Here is an 18792-nt window from a genome sequence, read left to right on the forward strand (position 1 = left end):
GGCATTGCCTTTGTTTTACAAGTCAAGAAGGCCTCCTGGGGATTCAGTCTCTGGAGTGCAGGAGCCATGTTTATTCTCTGACTCTCAAGTTCAGGATCAGGCTAAACCCCTACAGTTAAGCTTGATGGTTGTGTTTTACTGCAAACATGTAAATTGAGGTAAACCCACATTCCTTTGTCTAGGACAAACCTGTTTATCACCTTTACCTAAGCTAGGCTGTCTGGTCTTAAGCATGTTCTAGTAACAGGATACAAAGAGAATTAATAACGTCACATATAACATTAACACATGCATTTTACAATTATATTAATAATTATTAGCTTTCCTATGATACCTCACAAGCATATTTTGAACAAATATTATTGCAGTCGTGTATAGGGTGTGAATACAGGGGTGCCAATTTTTTAACTCAATTTTAGTTAAACTGGGGCATGTTTTGTGTGTAGACAAGGGCTTACTTCATGTGTTCCCTGCAAGAAGTGAACAGGAATTGCTCTTGCTATAACTATTTTCCTGTGGGAGCAAAGAACTGTTCTTTCAGATGTTAACCGAACTCATCAACAGCTGTCAGTGCAAACTCAAGGTGGGGAAGAGTGGGGAAGAATGGTCTTGTCACCACTGCTGGAGTACGTGGAAGGAGATCTTTTGCAGGATAGTTTTTCCCCACTTATAGTGAAACTCAACACATAGTGAATTTTGGGGGTTAGAAAAACAACAGAAAGAAAAAGAAAACCCACTTGATTTCACCTTAAGAGGATCCCACCATATCTTATTCTAAAAGACATAGCTCTGTGGGAAAGAACTGCAATTGAAGAGGGACAGTTAGTAATTTAAAATCCAACACAAGTATTTTCATGGTATGTTAAAATATCACACACCAGTAAATAATTTACAATGGCTAGTCATGTACTTTCTCACTTCACTTTTATAATGCCAGACACCATTATGCTAGACAGTAAAACACTGCTGTCTAGAGAGATGGCATATTCTCTCTTACTAATTGCAAGTACAAAATGGTATATTAAAAAGTAGTTTTATTTAGTAATATTAGGAGGTGCTGGGGGAAGAACTATATCTCCTAGAAGATCTTTTCCATCTTTAATTACTAAATACAAATAATATATACAAAATTATGGTTACATCAGGCATGAATATGTATTTTCCAAAATACATGGCTATGAACATGTGGATCATATTGTCAATATATGTCTTTCATTTAAGTGTTATAAAAAGGGTCTGTTTCATAATGATTAAAATATTGAAATGGTGCTTGGTCAGACAGGAGATTTTTTAGCAGCACTGGCAGAAGTTGTGTGTGGATTTTGTGTATGCTGCTGGGAACGAATTAAATGAGGAGGGACAGCTTTATTTTACATATTCTTGCTATTTTCTTTGTGGCCCGTTGTACTATTGCAATATGCTTAAAGATTTTTCCTTGACACACCTTTGTTCTGGCTAGTCACACACCTTATCTTGGCATACTCTGATTTTGTCCTTTCTACCTGTAAGTAGGATGAGACTTCCTTTGCACTATCACAGAATGATAAAACTGTGCAATTTAGAATATATTTTCACTTGTACTCATTGTCCCAGTAGTTTACAAAAAGGGCCTAATTCTCCAGTGCCTCACTCCTTGTGAAACCATTTCCACTTGTGCAAAGTTAGTGCAAAATGATTTTGTAGTACTTTACACTCTGCATTCAGTTTGCATATATGTAAATGACTACACAAGATGCAACGTACGGGGAATCCAGCTCAAGGTATGTAACTGGCACCACCAGGAAAATAACAGTAGACTGGGTATTTCTATTTAGTGTCCAGCAAGTCAGGGTGTTAATCTACAGCACCTTAGCCTACCACACACACAGGCCTTGGCTACAGTTGCGAGTTGCAGCGCTGTAAAGCCGCCCCCAGCACTGTAACTCACTCCCCGTCCACACTGGCAAGGCATTTGCAGCGCTGTATCTCCGTGGTTGCAGCGCTGCATGTACTCCACGTCCCCGAGAGGAATAGCGTGTATTGCGCTCCCGCTGCAGCGTTTCGGCACCAGTGTGGCCGCCCAATGTGCTGTGACTGGCCTCCAGAAGTATTCGGCAGTATCCCACAATGCCTGTTCTAGCCACTCTGGTCATCGGTTTAAACTCTACTGCCCTGGCCTCAGGTAACCAACCATGTGACCCACCCTTTACATTCCCCGGGAATTTTAAAAATCCCCTTCCTGTTTGCTCAGCCCAGCGTGGTGTGGAGTGCTATCAGCGAATCTTTCCAGGTGACCATGCCTCCACGCGCCAAGTGAGCCACAGCATGGAGCAATGGTGAGTTGCTGGACCTCATCATTGTTTGGGGTGAGGAAGCTGTACAGTCCCAACTGCACTCCAGCCGTAAGAATTACGATACCTTCGGGAAGGTATCAAAGGACATGATGGAAAGGGGCCATGACTGGGATGCCCTGCAGTGCAGGATTAAAGTGAAGGAGCTGCGGAGTGCCTACCGCAAAGCCCGCGTCGCAAATGGCCGCTTGGGTGCTCCCCCTGAGACCTGCCGATTCTACAAAGAGCTTGATGCGATACTTGGGGTTAACCCCACCTCCACTCCGAGCACCACCATGGACACTTCAGAGCCGGGGGGGGGGGGAGAGGAGGAGGAAGAGGAAAACGAGAGTGATGGTGGTGGGCCTGATGGAGACACCGCGGAATCCCTGGAGCCATGCAGCCAGGAGCTCTTCTTGAGCCAGGAGGAAGGTAGCCAGTCGCAGCGGTCGGTACTTGATGGAGGACAAACAGAAGAGCATATTCAGCCTCCAGGTGTTGAACCTCAGAGGTCCATGCCTGAGTGAAGCTTTTACCCTTCCCTTCACAAATATTATGGAGGGCACAGCTCGCGGATATAATCGCGGGGATGCTGTTTTCGGCCAAGTCCAGCTTCCAATACAGAGATCGCCAGCGTCCCTTTAAATGGCCAAAGGCACACTCCACAGTCATTTGGCACTGGCTCAGCCTGTAGTTGAACCGTTCCTTGCTGCTGTCAACACTCCCTGTGTAGGGTTACATGAGACACGGCATTAACGGGTAAGCAGGATCTCCAAGGATCACAATGGGCATTTCAACTTCCCCTACCATGATCTTCCACTCTGGGAAAAAAGTCCCGGCCTGCATCTTCCTGAACAGACAAGTGTTCTGAAAGATGCGTGCATCATGCACCTTTCCGGGCCAGCCTGTGTTAATGTCAATGAAACGCCTACAGTGATCCACTAGCGCCTGGAGAACCATAGAGAAATACCCCTTCCAATTAACGTACTCGGATCCTAGGTGGGGTGGTGCCAGAATAGGAATGTGCGTCCCATCAATCACCCCTCCACAATTAGGGAACCCCATTTGTGCAAAGCCATCCACTATGTCCTGCACGTTACCCAGAGTCACGGTTCTTCTGACTAGGATGCGATTAATGGCCCTGCAAACTTGCATCAACACGATTCCAACGGTCAACTTTCCCACTCCAAACTGGTTTGCGACCGACCGGTAGCTGTCTGGAGTTGCCAGCTTCCAGATTGCAATAGCCACCTGCTTCTCCACTGGCAGGGCAGCTCTCAATCTTGTGTCCTTGTGCCGCAGGGTGGGGGCGAGCTCCTCACACAGTCCCATGAAAGTGGCTTTTCTCATCCGAAAGTTCTGCAGCCACTGCTCGTCATCCCAGACTTCCATGACGATGTGATCCCACCACTTGGTGCTTGTTTCCCGAGCAGCGTTCCATGGTGCTGAGCATGTCCGTGAATGCTACAAGCAATTTTGTGTCGTACGTGTTACATGGCTCAATAGCATCGTCGGACTCCTCACTCTCACTGTCACTTTGGATCTTAAGGAATAGTTCGACAGCCAAACGTGACGGGCTGGCGAGATAAGTCAGCATACGCCTCAGCAGTTCGGGCTCCATTTCCTGCAGACAGATCGCGCTGCACAGAAACCGTTGAAAGATGGTGCCAAAGGTGGACGGAAACAAAGGGATTTCTGGGATGTGAAGCGATGCATCACGGGGCGTTGGGACAGGACCCAGAATGCCCCGCACCCACGTCCCCTTCCCACAACCCATGGCGCCAGAATGGGAAAAGGTGCTCTGTGGAATAGCTGCCCATAATACACCGCTCCCAATAACGCTGCAATTGCTGAAAATGTGGCCACGACAGTGCGCTGGGCAGCTGTCAGTGTGGACAGACTGCAGCGCTTTCCCTATCAGCTGCACGAAGTCAGGTTTAACTCACAGCGCTGTACATCTGCAAGTGTAGCCAAGGCCTAAGTGGCCATGTGGACCCTGCTGCTGTTCACTAAAAGTTCCATAGTGTGCTTTGTTCTACTGCTGTTTTAAACTGTGTTTGAAACAACACCATATCAAAATGTACTATGGAGCTTTGAACGTGTAGCGGCAGGGTCCACATGGCCACTTACTGTGCAGGCTTGTGTGTTCTAGCTTCGCACACAGGCTTGCTGAGTATTAAATCATCCTATAGACAGGTCCTAAATGTTATACTGACACCAGTGCTTGTTGGTATTTGGTAAAACACACCTTTGCTTTCAGAGCAGTAAGCATACACAATAGTAATGTTCCTGACTCTCTGGTAATATTTTGGCCAGAGTGAAGATTCAAGCACTTTCTCACACAACATCAACAAGCATCTGCTTCTAAGGATAGATCTACTCAGGAGTCTCAGGTATTCTCTAGTAGCCAAATACTTGAAATAAGCACATTAAGTAGTTTCCTCCAAGATCTTTTGGAGAATAAAATCTGATTTATGGTTTCTATGTGCCTTTACTGAAGTGTCAGAATCCACCTGGAGAGTGCGCTCAGGATTTGTTATGGTGAGGAGTTCATTATTAAGGCTGGAAGAGTCTCACAGTAGGTCATCTAGGCTACTTCCCTACATCTTATGAAATCTATCTATGTAAGATACTTAGCTACACCTCTTACTGTACTTATCTTGGAAAAGGCTTTTTACACCTTTGTCCTCCTTTGTGCCCCAAGACAGGAGCTAGGTGCAAAGGTCTAGATCCTGAAAGGCATTTCAGCTCCCAACTACCACTGATTTCAATGGAAATTAGGCCCCTAAATACTTTGAGGATCTAGGGCAATTAATTTTCCTTTTGAACTAAACTGCATTTTCTTGTTTTGGTTAAAACATTGTGTAATCTTTTCTTAGGCATCTGGCTATAGATAACACAAGAATACATTCAAAATAGGAAGCAGGTTCTTTTTAAGATGAGAGGAAGGGATGAGAGAAGGTTACAGTAAAGCAATGAAAACTAATGACACTGCACAAAAGTACATCCCATCTTTATTATAAAGTTCTCAGCTCTACCCTGCCCTTTGAAATAAAACTGCTGCACATTGGTTCCTAGGCCTAAAAACACTCAACCCTATTGAAGTCATGACAGTCTTCTTAAGAATGAGTGGCAAAGCTGAGTTATGTCAACCTATTTGTATGTATTACTGCTGGATTACAATATCAAAATTAACCCTGTTTCTTACATTATAGGCCATGCTGGTACAGTATTCTATTACTGGAGAGATGCCAAGTTCATGTTTAAGGCACAAAGTTCAGTGATGGAATAGACAGTTGTGTTTAACACTTAAGGACAGACTCCAGAAATGTTCCAAAGGCATTAAGAAAGCTGGCTGTAAGGAAGGTAGTATTTATCTTAGAAGCCAGTGAGTAATGCATAACATAAACAAGAACGGACGAACAGGGTCAACCCTCCAACACTTAGAAGACTCGAGATCTTGGAACTAGAACTACTTTTTATGAGTTCTTCTGCCATATAACTTTCAGGAAAAACAATTCTACCAAACAGATATTCCGTGTGTGTGTGTGTGTGTGTGTGCGCGCGCGCGCGTGCATGTGAGGAAGAGCCTCTCTTGTGTTTCATCCTAAGAATGGCTGAAAACTGAGGATGTATAGAAGAACAAAAGAAATATTAACCCCTTTCTGCTAACAAAGTTAGTAGATTTATAGACTCTTGAATTTTAAGGGCAGATATGATCACTCTGATCATCTAGTCTGACCTCCTGCATAACACAGGCCAGAGAACCTCATCCAGTAATTTCTGCATCAAGTCCATAACTTTTGTTTGAGCAATTGTGTATCCTTTAGAAAATTATGTGGTCTTGATTTAAGGACTACAAATGATAACGTTCTGCATTATTTCCTTGGGATTTGCCTTGATAGATGTTTTGACAGACGTCAAGGGGGGAAGAATCTACTCTCTGTCAGTTTAAAGTGGGAGTAAGAGAGAAGAATCTGACCCCTTGAATTCAATTGGAGTTTTGATTGAGAAAGAACTATCTAAGGTCATCAGTATTGAGCCCATTAAAGACAATAAACATTGTCTTTGAGCAAGGTCTGCAAAATTTGAGCCAGACAAAACAAAGTCTCCATCCCTTGTGTAACAAAAGAATGAATTCAGTTCCACAGTAGTTTTATACTCTCCCTTAAATGGAGAGTGAAACAGGACTCTCTTATTTCTTTTTCAGTTCTTGGAGGTCACCTTGACAAAAAAAGATAAGAGTAGAGTAATGTGATGTGATCTTTTTTTGATGAGACTGACTTATTGTAGATGTCTATGTGGCAAATTCCTATCAATCTATGCAGAATATTAATCATGATCAAGGAAAACTTACCCTTTTTTTAAAAACTACAGTTTAGCATTCTACATCATAGTAATATTTCATCTTCAGTGTTTCCTGAAATCCACTGAAGTCTCCTTTGGTGAGAAAAAGATTGTCGCTGAAAGATCAGCCTTAATGAAATGGTGAGGTAGATCAGCTCTCTTGGGTACTACAGGTACCCAAATCCTCTTCTGTAGGCTTGAGATACAGTCAGCAGTTGTGAAAATTGGTGACTGGATTGCTCATCTACTGAAAATATCACAGTCATAGAATCTGAGTGACTACACCAGGTGGCTACCCAGTATTCTGACAAATCAGATTTTGTGTTTGGTAGAGAGTGTGTAAATATGGCTGGTTGTTCAGTGAGACCAGGGTATTTGATTTTTTTTTTTAATTTAAGTCAAAAGAGTATATTTTCTAAGCAAGTGCAGGCACATTTATATGCACAAATCTTGCTAGCACACACAAATACTTGAGCAAATATTATTATTTTATTTTGGAAAATATACTACAAAAATATAAACCTTGTTCTTTCCAGAAACTTTTTGACAACAGGTAGAAAAACATTTCATTATTCAACTTCAAACCATGATGCAAAATCTTGTTCAGTTGGTAGCTTTGCTTTCTTTGGTACTGAACAGCTTGCATGCACATACTCAAAATAGTAGCTCTGCTCTTTGAAATAACAAATGTTTCCAATATTCACAAGAATAGATTTTCTTACATCCAGTGGTGTCCTGCAACTGCTTGAACTGACTGTCTGTTGAAGGTCATGAAGTGACTCAGCTCCATCACTAGCAGATGAAATATTGGGAGATCCATTTTTTGAAATCTCACCTTACTAAAATTAAACACAAACTCCTAGAAAATGTGAAGTGGGACAGAGAGCCATCAGTCACAACTTCTCAATGAAACTAGAATCTCTCAAAGTTAATGTAAGAGAATAGGCAGCATCAGAATCTTATGTCCCTTGAGCACAAGTGGTTCAGGGCTAGCATGGGAGTCAGGACACCTGGGTGCTGTTCCCTGCTCTGACAAAGACTTCCTGTGTGAACTTGTGTAGGTCACTCAGGGCCAGGTTTTTAAAAGATATTTAGGTAGATAAATTCCCAGCAGGATTTTCAAAAGTGCATAGATACTTAACAGCCACTGAAATCAATGAGAGTTAGGCACATGGGTGCTTTCGAAAATTCCATTTGGTGCCGGTCTGCATCCCTAGTAGCCTAAAATACCTTTACAAATCTTGTCCTTAGTCCCCCTGTATTTCGGTTCCCCATCTGTAAAGTGAGGATAACAGTACTTTCCTACTTCAGAGATGTTAGAACAAATACATGAAAGACTGGGGGACACTCCAATACTATGGTAATGCAGGCCGTATGAGTACCGAAGACAGAGAAAAGAAGAAAGATGTGCATTTGGTTGTACACAGAATACAATTTTGTTCAGTAACTGGCTCTCCCTCTTCAGCAAATAAGAGAAATAAGCATTTTCAATCAAAAAGCAAGTCTGTTACGTAGTTTACAGAAAAGAAATTAAATGCAGGAGGGAATCCTTATGCCAAAGTTACAGAGTTTAATTATAAAATACCTCACTGAAGTCACACAGCACCTCAGAGTCAGGCTGTTATTGTCAAAATGTGTTTAGGGCCTGATTCTGCAGTCCTTACTTAACTGAGTGGTCGACTCAGAGGAATATCCCACTGAAGTCAATAAGGGCTACTTGCATAAAACCACTCGAGTGAGAGAGGGGTTGCTGGATCAATGTACACTTCAGACAGTAGGAACAGATTTTCATTAAAAGGATATTGTACTTGTATGAATAAACTACTTTCTGACTGATGACATTATCTAATGATCTGATTGGCTTCCATAGATGCCAATATGCATAACATACACATGATACAATGCAGACACTAATGGATATTCTGACATTGCTCAACTGTATTCTAATACTGTCACAGGTTTTAACACTTGTTTGCCAGTGTTTCCTGTATGACAGTGGGCCAGCAAGACAAGACGACAAAACTTTGTCAGTACATCAGCAAGGTAGATAATGCACATTGTATTAGAATGCGATTGTGTGGTATTTAACTCAGTAAATCAGCTTGACTATACTTTTCAGTTTCATAGAAATTTATTCTTGGCATTAAGAGGTAACAAGATTTTATGCTTCAAACTCTTCAACTATGTTCCTTTTCAGTTGGATTACTGTATATAATTCTTTTCTTCAATCAGGGTAGCAGAGATCACTTGAAGCATTTAATTAGAACGGACTCAATAAACTAACGAGAAGCTCCTGTGAGTTTGATCATAAGAGTTTTGGTAAACTCAATAACAAATAAAACATCGATCTAAACATTCATGTTTTAAAAAAATTACAAAATCTGAACAATAAGTTAATAAAGTGAAATTGTTACCTACTTAACTGTAGATACAAAAATCCCACCGACTTAATTTATAAATGACTATAGCGGGCATGAAAAAATGGAAATAATGCTATACAAATTCATGACTGATATTTAGAGATTTCCAGTAGAAACATTATATCTTAATTTTCTGTTCATATACAGCTAAAAGAAAGAGGCAAAGCCAACCTAATAGTAATCCAAGGTTCTGTAGGAGAAACATCAACCAGGGTCGCCGTGTCTGAATGTGAGTCATTTCAGGAAGCTAAAAAAAGAATAAGATACCAGAATGAAAGCCAGATATATTCATCTCTGGGAAAAAAAAGTCTTATGGGAAAACTTGTCAAACTTCATATAAAAAGACTTAAATCCTGAGTTTCTGAATATAGTTGCAGATCTGTAGCACACACTGTATGTTATCACAACTATTCAAAGTGAAATATTTCAATTGATCTAATTCTATCATCGTGAATCTTTTACTAACATTAGAGAAAATTACCAAATGAGGATCCAAAATGTGTTAACTTCTCAATATTTTTAAAGAAACTTCATGTAAGGAAACACTTGGTAAAATTAGTGTTCCTTTTTTATGGAAATAAAGCAGTTTTGATTATTTTGTTTCTGTACTATATATAGGGACCAATCCTTCTCCCACTGAAATTATTGGAAAAATTCCTATTGACTTGACCTTTAGTGGGTACATAAATTAAAAGCATAACCCCTTAACTATTACCTTTTATATTTTTCTCCATAAGGTTTAGATCAGATACAAAGGCACCAAATGTTTAGCATCAGATTAAAAGCTATTTACACACTGACTTTTCACCCTACAGAACCTCTCAAATCACAATATTGAGGATAGTGTATCTTAATTGTATGTCCGACAATAGCCTGTGAAAATACTTGACTCTGAGCCTGATGCATGTCATTCAGCTTTTTTATTATTATTTTCATGTAACAGTATCATATGAATCTCTTCTGGTTAACTTCTTATGTGTAGGTCCAAATCAACATCTGAACATAAATCTAGAGTCATGATATTTTACTGTATTTACGTGGTTTTTTATTTGTTGTTATATGCTTCAAAACTTGATAAAAATATTTAAACGAGAGATGGGCCAAAATCAAAACCCTATCTCAAAATTCTGGCTCCAAATTAAAGTTCTGAATCTCAATAAAGAGCAAAACCAAAAGCCCGCGATCTTAATACTTAAAACACTTCAGTTCAAATTTTGAACCAGAATTGGAACTATTCTGTACTCTTTCCTGGACTATAAAATGTAGATCCCTCAATTTCATCTCATTTCTTACAGTTTATATCCTTTATTTTTCCCTTTTTCTTATTTATCATGTTTATTACATTAGTGGCTAGTCACCAACCATAAATGGGGTCTTATTGTGCAAGGCACTGTACAAACACAGAGTAGAAAACCATCCCTGCCCAAAGAGCTCACAGTCCTTTCTTATATTCATTTATGATATGACTGTTCTCAAAACAAAAATGTAATAGAAGAAACTGCAGTGCTCACCATTTCTGCTAATGATAAATACAAGAACATTCCGGCTGTGACAGTAAAAATCCAGTTCTGAACACAGGAGTCAGTTGATACTGAAAGGCCAATGTAAAGCCCTATAAAGGCAGTTAGGGCACTTATAAAATTCATTAATAATGCAATTTTTGTGGAGAGCCCTGTACTTAACAGCACAGCAAAATCACCTGCATAGAGAAAATAGAGGGAAAAAAAGATATTATTTATCTGATAAAGCATTTTCAAGATTGCATGGCAGGCAGTAAGACATCGATGATAATAGTTTAGATAGAATTACACACAGACACTGACACAGACACACACACACACAGTATTGGATGCTGGAGGGTTGCCCTTACATTTCTGTAGAAATTATTGTAAATTCGTGCAGCTAGCAGAAAGTTACATATCCAGTCATATTTGTTCAGTTGTTCCTAAAGATAGCACACAGTATACAGGGAGGGCTCTCTACTAGTTCTCAATGTTCTGTGACATTTCCAACTTGGATACATGCAAACGTGAAGTCACATGCTTTCCCAGAGTTTCTAAATCTTTCTTGATTGGGAACTTGCCAGTAGAAATCATGTGATTATGTCTTTAACATGGTCTTTGGGTCTTTATGTCAGAAAGAGAAACACAGTGGCTGATTCTGATCTCAGCAGCACAGGTTTTACACTTGCGTAATTCCCTAGTTTTCAGTGGAGTTACTCCTAATTTTCTTCCTTGGTCTAAGTTGGATCAGAATCAGCCCTCAGGATGCTTCTCTTGCAGAAGAACCCACTGCATGACAAATACATAGCACAAGTATCTGAGCACCAGATTCTGATCTCACACCAATTTTACACTGGTGTAACTCCACTGGGACAGTTGGTCTGATACCAGTATCAGCCATTCAATATTTTTGTCAGATTTTTTTGCTTTTATAAACCTGCCTGTTTTCCAGGAATCCCCAGCTACACACACAGGTTTTGGTAAATTATTCACATGACCAACATTTGTGTTGAAAATCCATAAGAAAGGAAACAAATCCAACATTCTGATCCACCTACCACCATATATATGTATGTCAATGCAACGCCAGGCATAGCCTCAAACTTCTGAAAAGACGTAGTATGAGGAAACAATGGAGAAAAAGGGAACGTTTATCTCCAGTGAAACTGCTATCTTATCTTGCTGGCCTGTCTGCTAGTAAGAGAAGCTGGGTGAGGTAATGTCAGTTATTGGGCCAACTTCTCTTGGTGAAAGACACAAGCTTTTGAACTAAACATAGAAAGAAGATCTGAAAAAGAGCTATCTGCTAGAAAAACAGTTAATTTATTTGTCATCACTGGTACCAGATATTTTGTTCACTAAGGATTTGATTCTTTACAGTGCATAAGTGGAGTGTTGCGCATACATATGCAATGTCAAAGGTAATAAGCAGGAGGAGCAGTGCCAGGAACCCATCCTCAATACTGAGAGCACTGCTGTCTGGTCACATTAGGTTACTCCTAATGGCAGGAGTAAGACCAATGTGTGTGGGGGGGGAGTTGGTAAGTGTCTCATTTGACCCCATATTTCCTCAGACATGCCCATTCTGCATCCACATCTCACCACTTTTTTTGCCTATGTGCTCGAGAATAAGGGAACAGAGGGCAATTCCACTGTGTGGAGGATTATGCCTATGTACTCCTGCATAGTCTCCATTCACACTTGCTCTAGAGCGCAGCATTGTTGGGATTCCTGCTGTGCACTCTGAAAGGACTTTAAAGATCAGGGCTTGTGCTGTCCTTACTTACTCTTTCCTTTCCTTTGGGCTGAAACAAATTTAACGTGTAGTGGAAAGAACATCCCGTGCCCAATTAGGGAGCTATCCTGTGAGGGACAGGAAGCAGAGTGATGTCAGCAGTTCTTTAATCAAAAATAACATGCAGGAAAAATTGTGCTACAACCATAGCATATGCACTGGCTGTGCCAACCCCATCCTCACCAGCTGACAGACCATGCATGCTTGGGGATGTGCCTTGGAGTAGTAACCAAGCACTAGGGAGAGCTCCTGTTCTACTGCTTATGTCAGGGATGGGATGAAGGGAGCTACACGCCCTCTTTACCCCATCCGCTCAGTGCATTTGTGTTAGAACCGGGCAGGATCTAGCCTTAAATGTCTCTGTAAATCCAGAAACACCGAGCCATAAGCTCCTTTACTTGAGCCAGTTAGGAAAAATGTGTATTTATATTTGCTTACCCATTTCATGGGGAATTTCATGGCATAAGATAGCAATCGTCGTGGTAACACCCGTTTCTGTTGAGGATGAAAATGCTGCTCCTATTACCAGGCCATCGGCAAAATTGTGAAGACTGTCACCCACCAAAACCATTATTGCCAACAAACTAATTCCTTTGCCTAGGGAACAAAGTCAAAAGTAAAAAGAAAAACATGTCTTCCTAGGCTTTAGGCTTCCTACAAACATTTTTTCCTCAATGGACTAGTTTTTGTGTTGCCAAAAGCCAAGACAAGCAGAGGACTATACAGCCTACCCAATTTGTTCTTATTACAGAGGTTTCAAAGACTTTCAGTATGAGAAAATAGTTAATAGAATCGTTCAGAGATGCAAACACTAGGAAGTAGCTTCCTTTGGGTCTTTTCTACTAGGTAGATTGTTGAGACAAAAGGTTGGTCTGAGTCCAGTTGAGTAATTTACCTTCAATGCATCTCATAAACCTCACCCTAGGCTGCTAAAGCTCATATTCTCCCTCCCCTTCCCAACTCAAATAGTTTCTGTCTTAAAAGGTAGGCGTTTATACACTGGGGGTCAGAGAGTTGCACATCTATAAGTAAGAGAAGAATTTGGCCTTGTCAAGAGACTAGATCTTAGGCAGTCCAGCAGAAGGGTTGGAGCAAGAGTAGGAGTCCAAAATGCCAGAACCAAGGTTCAAGACAGAGTCGGAATCAGGATCAGAACCATAGTCAGACTCCCAATGCCAAAGTCAAAGGTCAAGACAGAGTCAGAGCCAGAAATCAGAGTCAAGGGTCCGAACCAGATTACCTGGAGTCAGGGAAGGCACAAGCAAGGCTGGTTCCAAGGTGAGTGCAAGGCGGGAACAGGACTGAAACAAGGCCAGGTGCAGGGCAGGGTCAAGGCTATGGGCAGGGCAGAAGCAGATCTTGGAGCAAGGTGAGCACAGGGAGGCAGAGAATCTGCAGGCATGTGAATTGAGCAGCCTGGGAGCTACCACTGCCACTGAGCTTAAGGACAGGTCTGCTAGCTTCCTCAGTCAATCAGGTGGGCCATCAACAGACTGAGAAGGTGCATCTGCATGGCCTTATCCCTGCCAGGCCTCATGTAAACGATACTTTTAGCGTAGTGAATAAGGGAAAAATTATTTTGTTTTCATGTTCTCATCTTTAAGCATAGTATTTCACAGGAGATAGAATCCAAAACGTAATCAACCTCAAATCATGATCACTGATATAGTGTCACATCATATTCAATTCTGACCTTTGTTCTAATCAATTAATAGCTGTTTTGTTCATCCCTAGCACTGCTGTCTGTAACATCACTCATGAATACAGATAGCTGTTTTTCTTTCCACTATTTTTCCCTGACCTCCCTTTAGCATTGAAGCTCATATTGCTTGTGTGCGATGGGGCACTGAAAACGAGTGATCTTGTAGCTTGCATGTTGAAATACAGTTAAGCAATGTTGGGCAAATCCTCTTCCCAGCACCTGACCCAAGTAGCTGGGTTGCATGCTGAGCAGATGGATGAGGGAAGGAACCATCTCCCCAAGCTGCAGAGCAGCTGCAGAACTGCTCCATGGAGGTTACTCCAGCTCAACAGTGAGTGGACTTTGCAACCATATTTGGCTCCCCAAATCCTGCACCTCCCTTGGTACATCCATTTTACCCAATTGACTACAATGCTTACCTGCATGCCTCCAAGGAATCTGCCTACTGCCTCTCCACTCCGCACATAGAGTGGAACTCTACTGATTCTGTCCCACTGCCAAGGTCTGCCTCTGTAGCTGTCAAGGCAGTGGCAGGGTTTGCCCCTATAAACTCATCTATTTCCTGACTTTTCCTCCCCGCACCTAGCTACAGCATGACAACCTGGAGATGTAATGTGGCATTCCACAGACCCCGCTGAATGTCGTTATTATGAGGTTTTACTGCAGTGGCATTTTTGTAGAGGAGACTGTTTTTAAGGAGATGGGAGAGATGTTTTTCTTACGTAAACTGGCTAGAACTGAAGCCTTCAAAACTATTATAAAAGAAAACACACAGAAAATAAAGTCTTACAACTGTATTCAGAAAATCCTCTCCAGTTGCCTGGAAGCTCTGTGGATTCAGTAATATTGGCAGGCTTGGTAGATTTTCCTGCCAGCTCACAGAGCCAGACGTGGCTGTCCCCATCTTGCATAGCTCTTTCTAAACACTATAGGCAGTTTATACTCAATAGTACAGGACAAGAATTATATAGAAATAACAGATTGCTGGACTACATTAAGTTTGTGATTTGCACTGGCGATGGTGAAATTGTGGCTCGGTACAAGATGTTATTAGCCTGTTTTATTTAAGTAACAGTTGTTGAAAAAAACATACTATAATGTCTGGAACTCATTCTAGCCTATTATCTATAATATAAAATGGGAGTCAGGTTAACTTTATGAAGTGCTAGGCATTTTAAAGCTTGTGCAAATGTAATCTATGTGAACACACTTGACTGAAATTTAAGTAAATACATACACGAAAACATTGGAGTGCTTTTAACCTCATTTATTTTAGTTCTATTTTAAATCTAAATCATGTTATTAGCAATTATATCAATGCACTTTACTGCTGTGACTGTAAAACTTCTTATACTACCTTTTAGAAAATGAGTATTTGGATCCAAATTCTTCTTCTTTGTACAACCTTGCATTTAACTTGCAAATTTCAATTGATTCTTTGCATAAAACCAGGGATTGGAATTTTGCTCTTTAATTTTCATAGAGCTACTGGTGGGTAGCATTTCTACTATAGATCACACTTCTGAAGTTCTGACTAACAAGGTAATGGCTTAAACCTTACATTTGCTCATGCATAGGGATCTAGTTCAATGTTCTCCGGGCTAACACTAAGTGCCTATAGGACTTCTGATTAGTCTAATGTGAATCAGGAAATACAACTACAAAGTCATAATATTGGTTATTGATATTAACAGATGGGATCATGATAAAAAAAATCAGCACAAAACCTTTGAAAGTTAGTTATTTTTCAAAACATACTTATAGTCAACTATTACTCCTAAACTTCTAATGCAGAGGAGAATTAATAGTTATGTCCAAAATATGAAACCAAACAGAGAATACTGATAAAGAGATAACTGGGAAATTTCCCCAAATACAGGCATGCTGTACTTGGAGCAGATAATCTTGACCTTGTGTGGAATATGTTTTAGATAATTAGTAGAGAGTGATGACTGAACAGCACTGAACCAATGACAGATGGAGTAGATAGTGACAGTGAAACTGGGACTAGATTGTATGCTGAAGGGAAGGTCAGATTCAAGCAATGGAAATCCAGTTTTCCAAAAATGAGATCTATGCCCTGAAATGGAAATGAATTCCACAATATCAAAGAATAACACTAAAGGGCTGGCAGAAGACAGTGAGACTACCAAGAATTCAGGGTCATGTCCTGAAATTAATTGTCACTAGACAAAGGGGAGTAGAATAAGATAAATATCTAGATTTTAGGGAAAATGCTGTTTCCCAGTAGCATTCCTGCTGCTCTTTTGAATTCAGCAGGGTTACATGCATGCAATCAAGAGCAGAATTAGGTCCACACCATTTTTTCTTATTTTTTAAAATAAGGAAAAGCAGAGCAGAGAAGGAAAAACTATTTCAAAATTATTTAATGGGATATCAGTTCAGTCTAAAGCTACTGATAGATTGAGAAGTATTATGAGCCCAGAGTCCCATATAAGGAACAAGTCACCACTGAGTTTAATAACCATGATTTCATTACCATAAAGGAGACAGAAAGAGTCAGAAGGGAAATTATAGTGTGGCGAGAGAGCCAGAAAATGAGAAGTGATGACAATTTCAATATCTTTGCAATAAGGAAAGGCCCAAGCAAGGTCTACAATTATAAAAAGATGTTTGGTGGTAAATATGTGAGGGTTTCCCTTTAAGTAAAAGGCTTCAGTAAAGTAGTTTGCAAGGGTGGGTAAACAAACGTTGAAGCAAGGACAGTATAAGATTAATGAACTTTACAATTATGGGTCTGGTTGGCTGGAAACAGGTCTTTAAGCAGAGATTTAATTATGTAGCCAGGCAGAATCAGATGTGGTGACGTAATACATAGAAAACACAGAGCTGAGCCAGTTTCACACTTTCAATCCCATCTCAGGCTTAAAGATTTTCATGCTGCTTGTTTAATCTTTGTATCAATACTTACTCTTTCTGTTTGTCGCCTTGCTGTCTGGAGGAACTTCAGACTCAGAGTCTTCGGGACTTCTCTAATTAAAAGGAAAGATATTGGATCAGCATAGAGGGGTTGTTTTGATCTGCTGTTATTAAACAGTGACAACTTAAATAGATTTACTGTTTTTTAAAGAAAAGTTAGCTGCTGCCATCTACAATATATACCATTATTATCATTAGAATTATTTACTGAACTCCACACACACGAGAGATTGTCCTTGCCCCCAGGAGCTTACAGTCTAATTCAGACCAAAACAAAAACAATTCAGTAGCATTGTGGTGCCCTGAGAAAAATACATTTCAGGGATGAAACAAACTTTTGAGCTGGAAATGCAGAGCTGAAAAATGATTAAGTTATAATTCAGCATTTTGGTACAGTTTCTCATGGGATAATGGGTTTTGTTGTATTGCATGACTGTGTATGCAGCTACAGGATCTTGAAAGAAAACTGGTGAAGATTGGAGTCCATAACTAAGGGCTTGTCTACACTACAGATGCTACAGCATCACATGAAGCAAATGAATTTTTCACACTCCTGAGTGATATAGAAAGTTTTAGGTGTAGGCCAGGCCTAAGATATTCTTATTAGTTTCTCTGTGAAATTGCAAGACTTGAGGAGATGAAAACAAATACATAGCAACCAGGCAGATATTAAGATGCTTGGCCACCTGGATATTGAGACAGTAGGTAGCAAAAATGTGCACATATGATCAGGTAACAAAGGTCCCTGATTTTAGTACTCTATTCCCTCTTCCAGCCCTTCCTCACATACTTCTTCCCTTCCCATTACTCCTTCTATCCTTCAAAATGTGCTAATAGGGCTATTTGAGATTAGGGTGCCCAGACAGCAAATGTGAAAAATAGGAAAAAGACCCAAAAATTGGGACTGTCCCTATAAAATCGCGGCATCTGGTCACCCTATTTGAGATGCAAATAGAAAACTCCCTTGTATCCAATTCATTAATTGCATCAGAATTGTAGTACAGCAAATTTTATTTCATCAGAATTCACAGTCACTGCTAGAGCATCCTGACCCCTTCCAAAAAACAATAAAAGCGGAGATAAAATGATTAGTGAGAAGTGATATATATCTCCTTCACTGTGGCATAGTGTCTCCTCTGCTTTGTCAGCCTTTGTCTAGACAGAGGATTTGACTTCCTTATCCACACCATTCATGATTTATAGACTTCTGTTCTATCTCCCCCCTTAGTCATCTCTTTTCCAAGCTAAAAAGTCCCAGTCTTTTTAATATCTCCTCATAGTCAGCCAGTGTTTTCTCTCATTGTTACCCATATGATCCTGAAAAAAATGGGTAGCTCTCATCCAAACAAGCCAAGCCACACTAGTTCATATTATCAATATGTAACTTTAGGATGATCTTGCAGTTTGCCAGCTAAAAGGAATGATTAATTACTTAATGAAGAAACAGGAAGTGACCAGATGGGTCAAAATGTAATAAATTATCTTCACTGGTCTGCTTACAGGCATTCAGTCAACAGTTCCCAAACTGTGTTCTGTGAACCAATACTGGCTCATATTGCTCTTGTTGATAACCATCTCTTCATTAAATGTGGACCATAATATGGGAAAGTTTGAGATTCTCTGACTAAATAACAGGACTACAATTAGCATATCCTGAAACTACATATAATATGAAGAACAAACTATGCTTGCAAAATGCTAAAACCTATCAATTTATGTAGTTGAGTATGTGTGTGTGTGTGTGTGTATCTATCGAACATCTTGCTTGGGCACTCTC

The 18792-nt window shown here is 40.4% G+C and overlaps 1 protein-coding gene across 2 annotated transcripts in view; it reads right to left on the minus strand.

Annotated features, from left to right (window-relative positions):
- Positions 1-7174: 7174 nt before the first annotated feature.
- SLC39A12 (solute carrier family 39 member 12) overlaps positions 7175-18792 on the minus strand; it is a 38320-nt gene continuing 26702 nt past the window's right edge. For both annotated transcript variants that reach the window (XM_034760331.1, XM_034760332.1), the window contains 4 exons: positions 17008-17068; positions 12812-12970; positions 10588-10775; positions 7175-9323 (listed from right to left, as the gene is read on the minus strand). In XM_034760331.1, the coding sequence (XP_034616222.1) occupies positions 9195-9323; positions 10588-10775; positions 12812-12970; positions 17008-17068 (537 nt within the window). In that variant the 3' untranslated portion in view covers positions 7175-9194. The remainder of the gene's footprint in view (positions 9324-10587; positions 10776-12811; positions 12971-17007; positions 17069-18792) is intronic.

This window comes from Trachemys scripta, chromosome 2, assembly GCF_013100865.1.
Source record: "Trachemys scripta elegans isolate TJP31775 chromosome 2, CAS_Tse_1.0, whole genome shotgun sequence".
Classification (NCBI taxonomy): Eukaryota; Metazoa; Chordata; order Testudines; family Emydidae; genus Trachemys; species Trachemys scripta.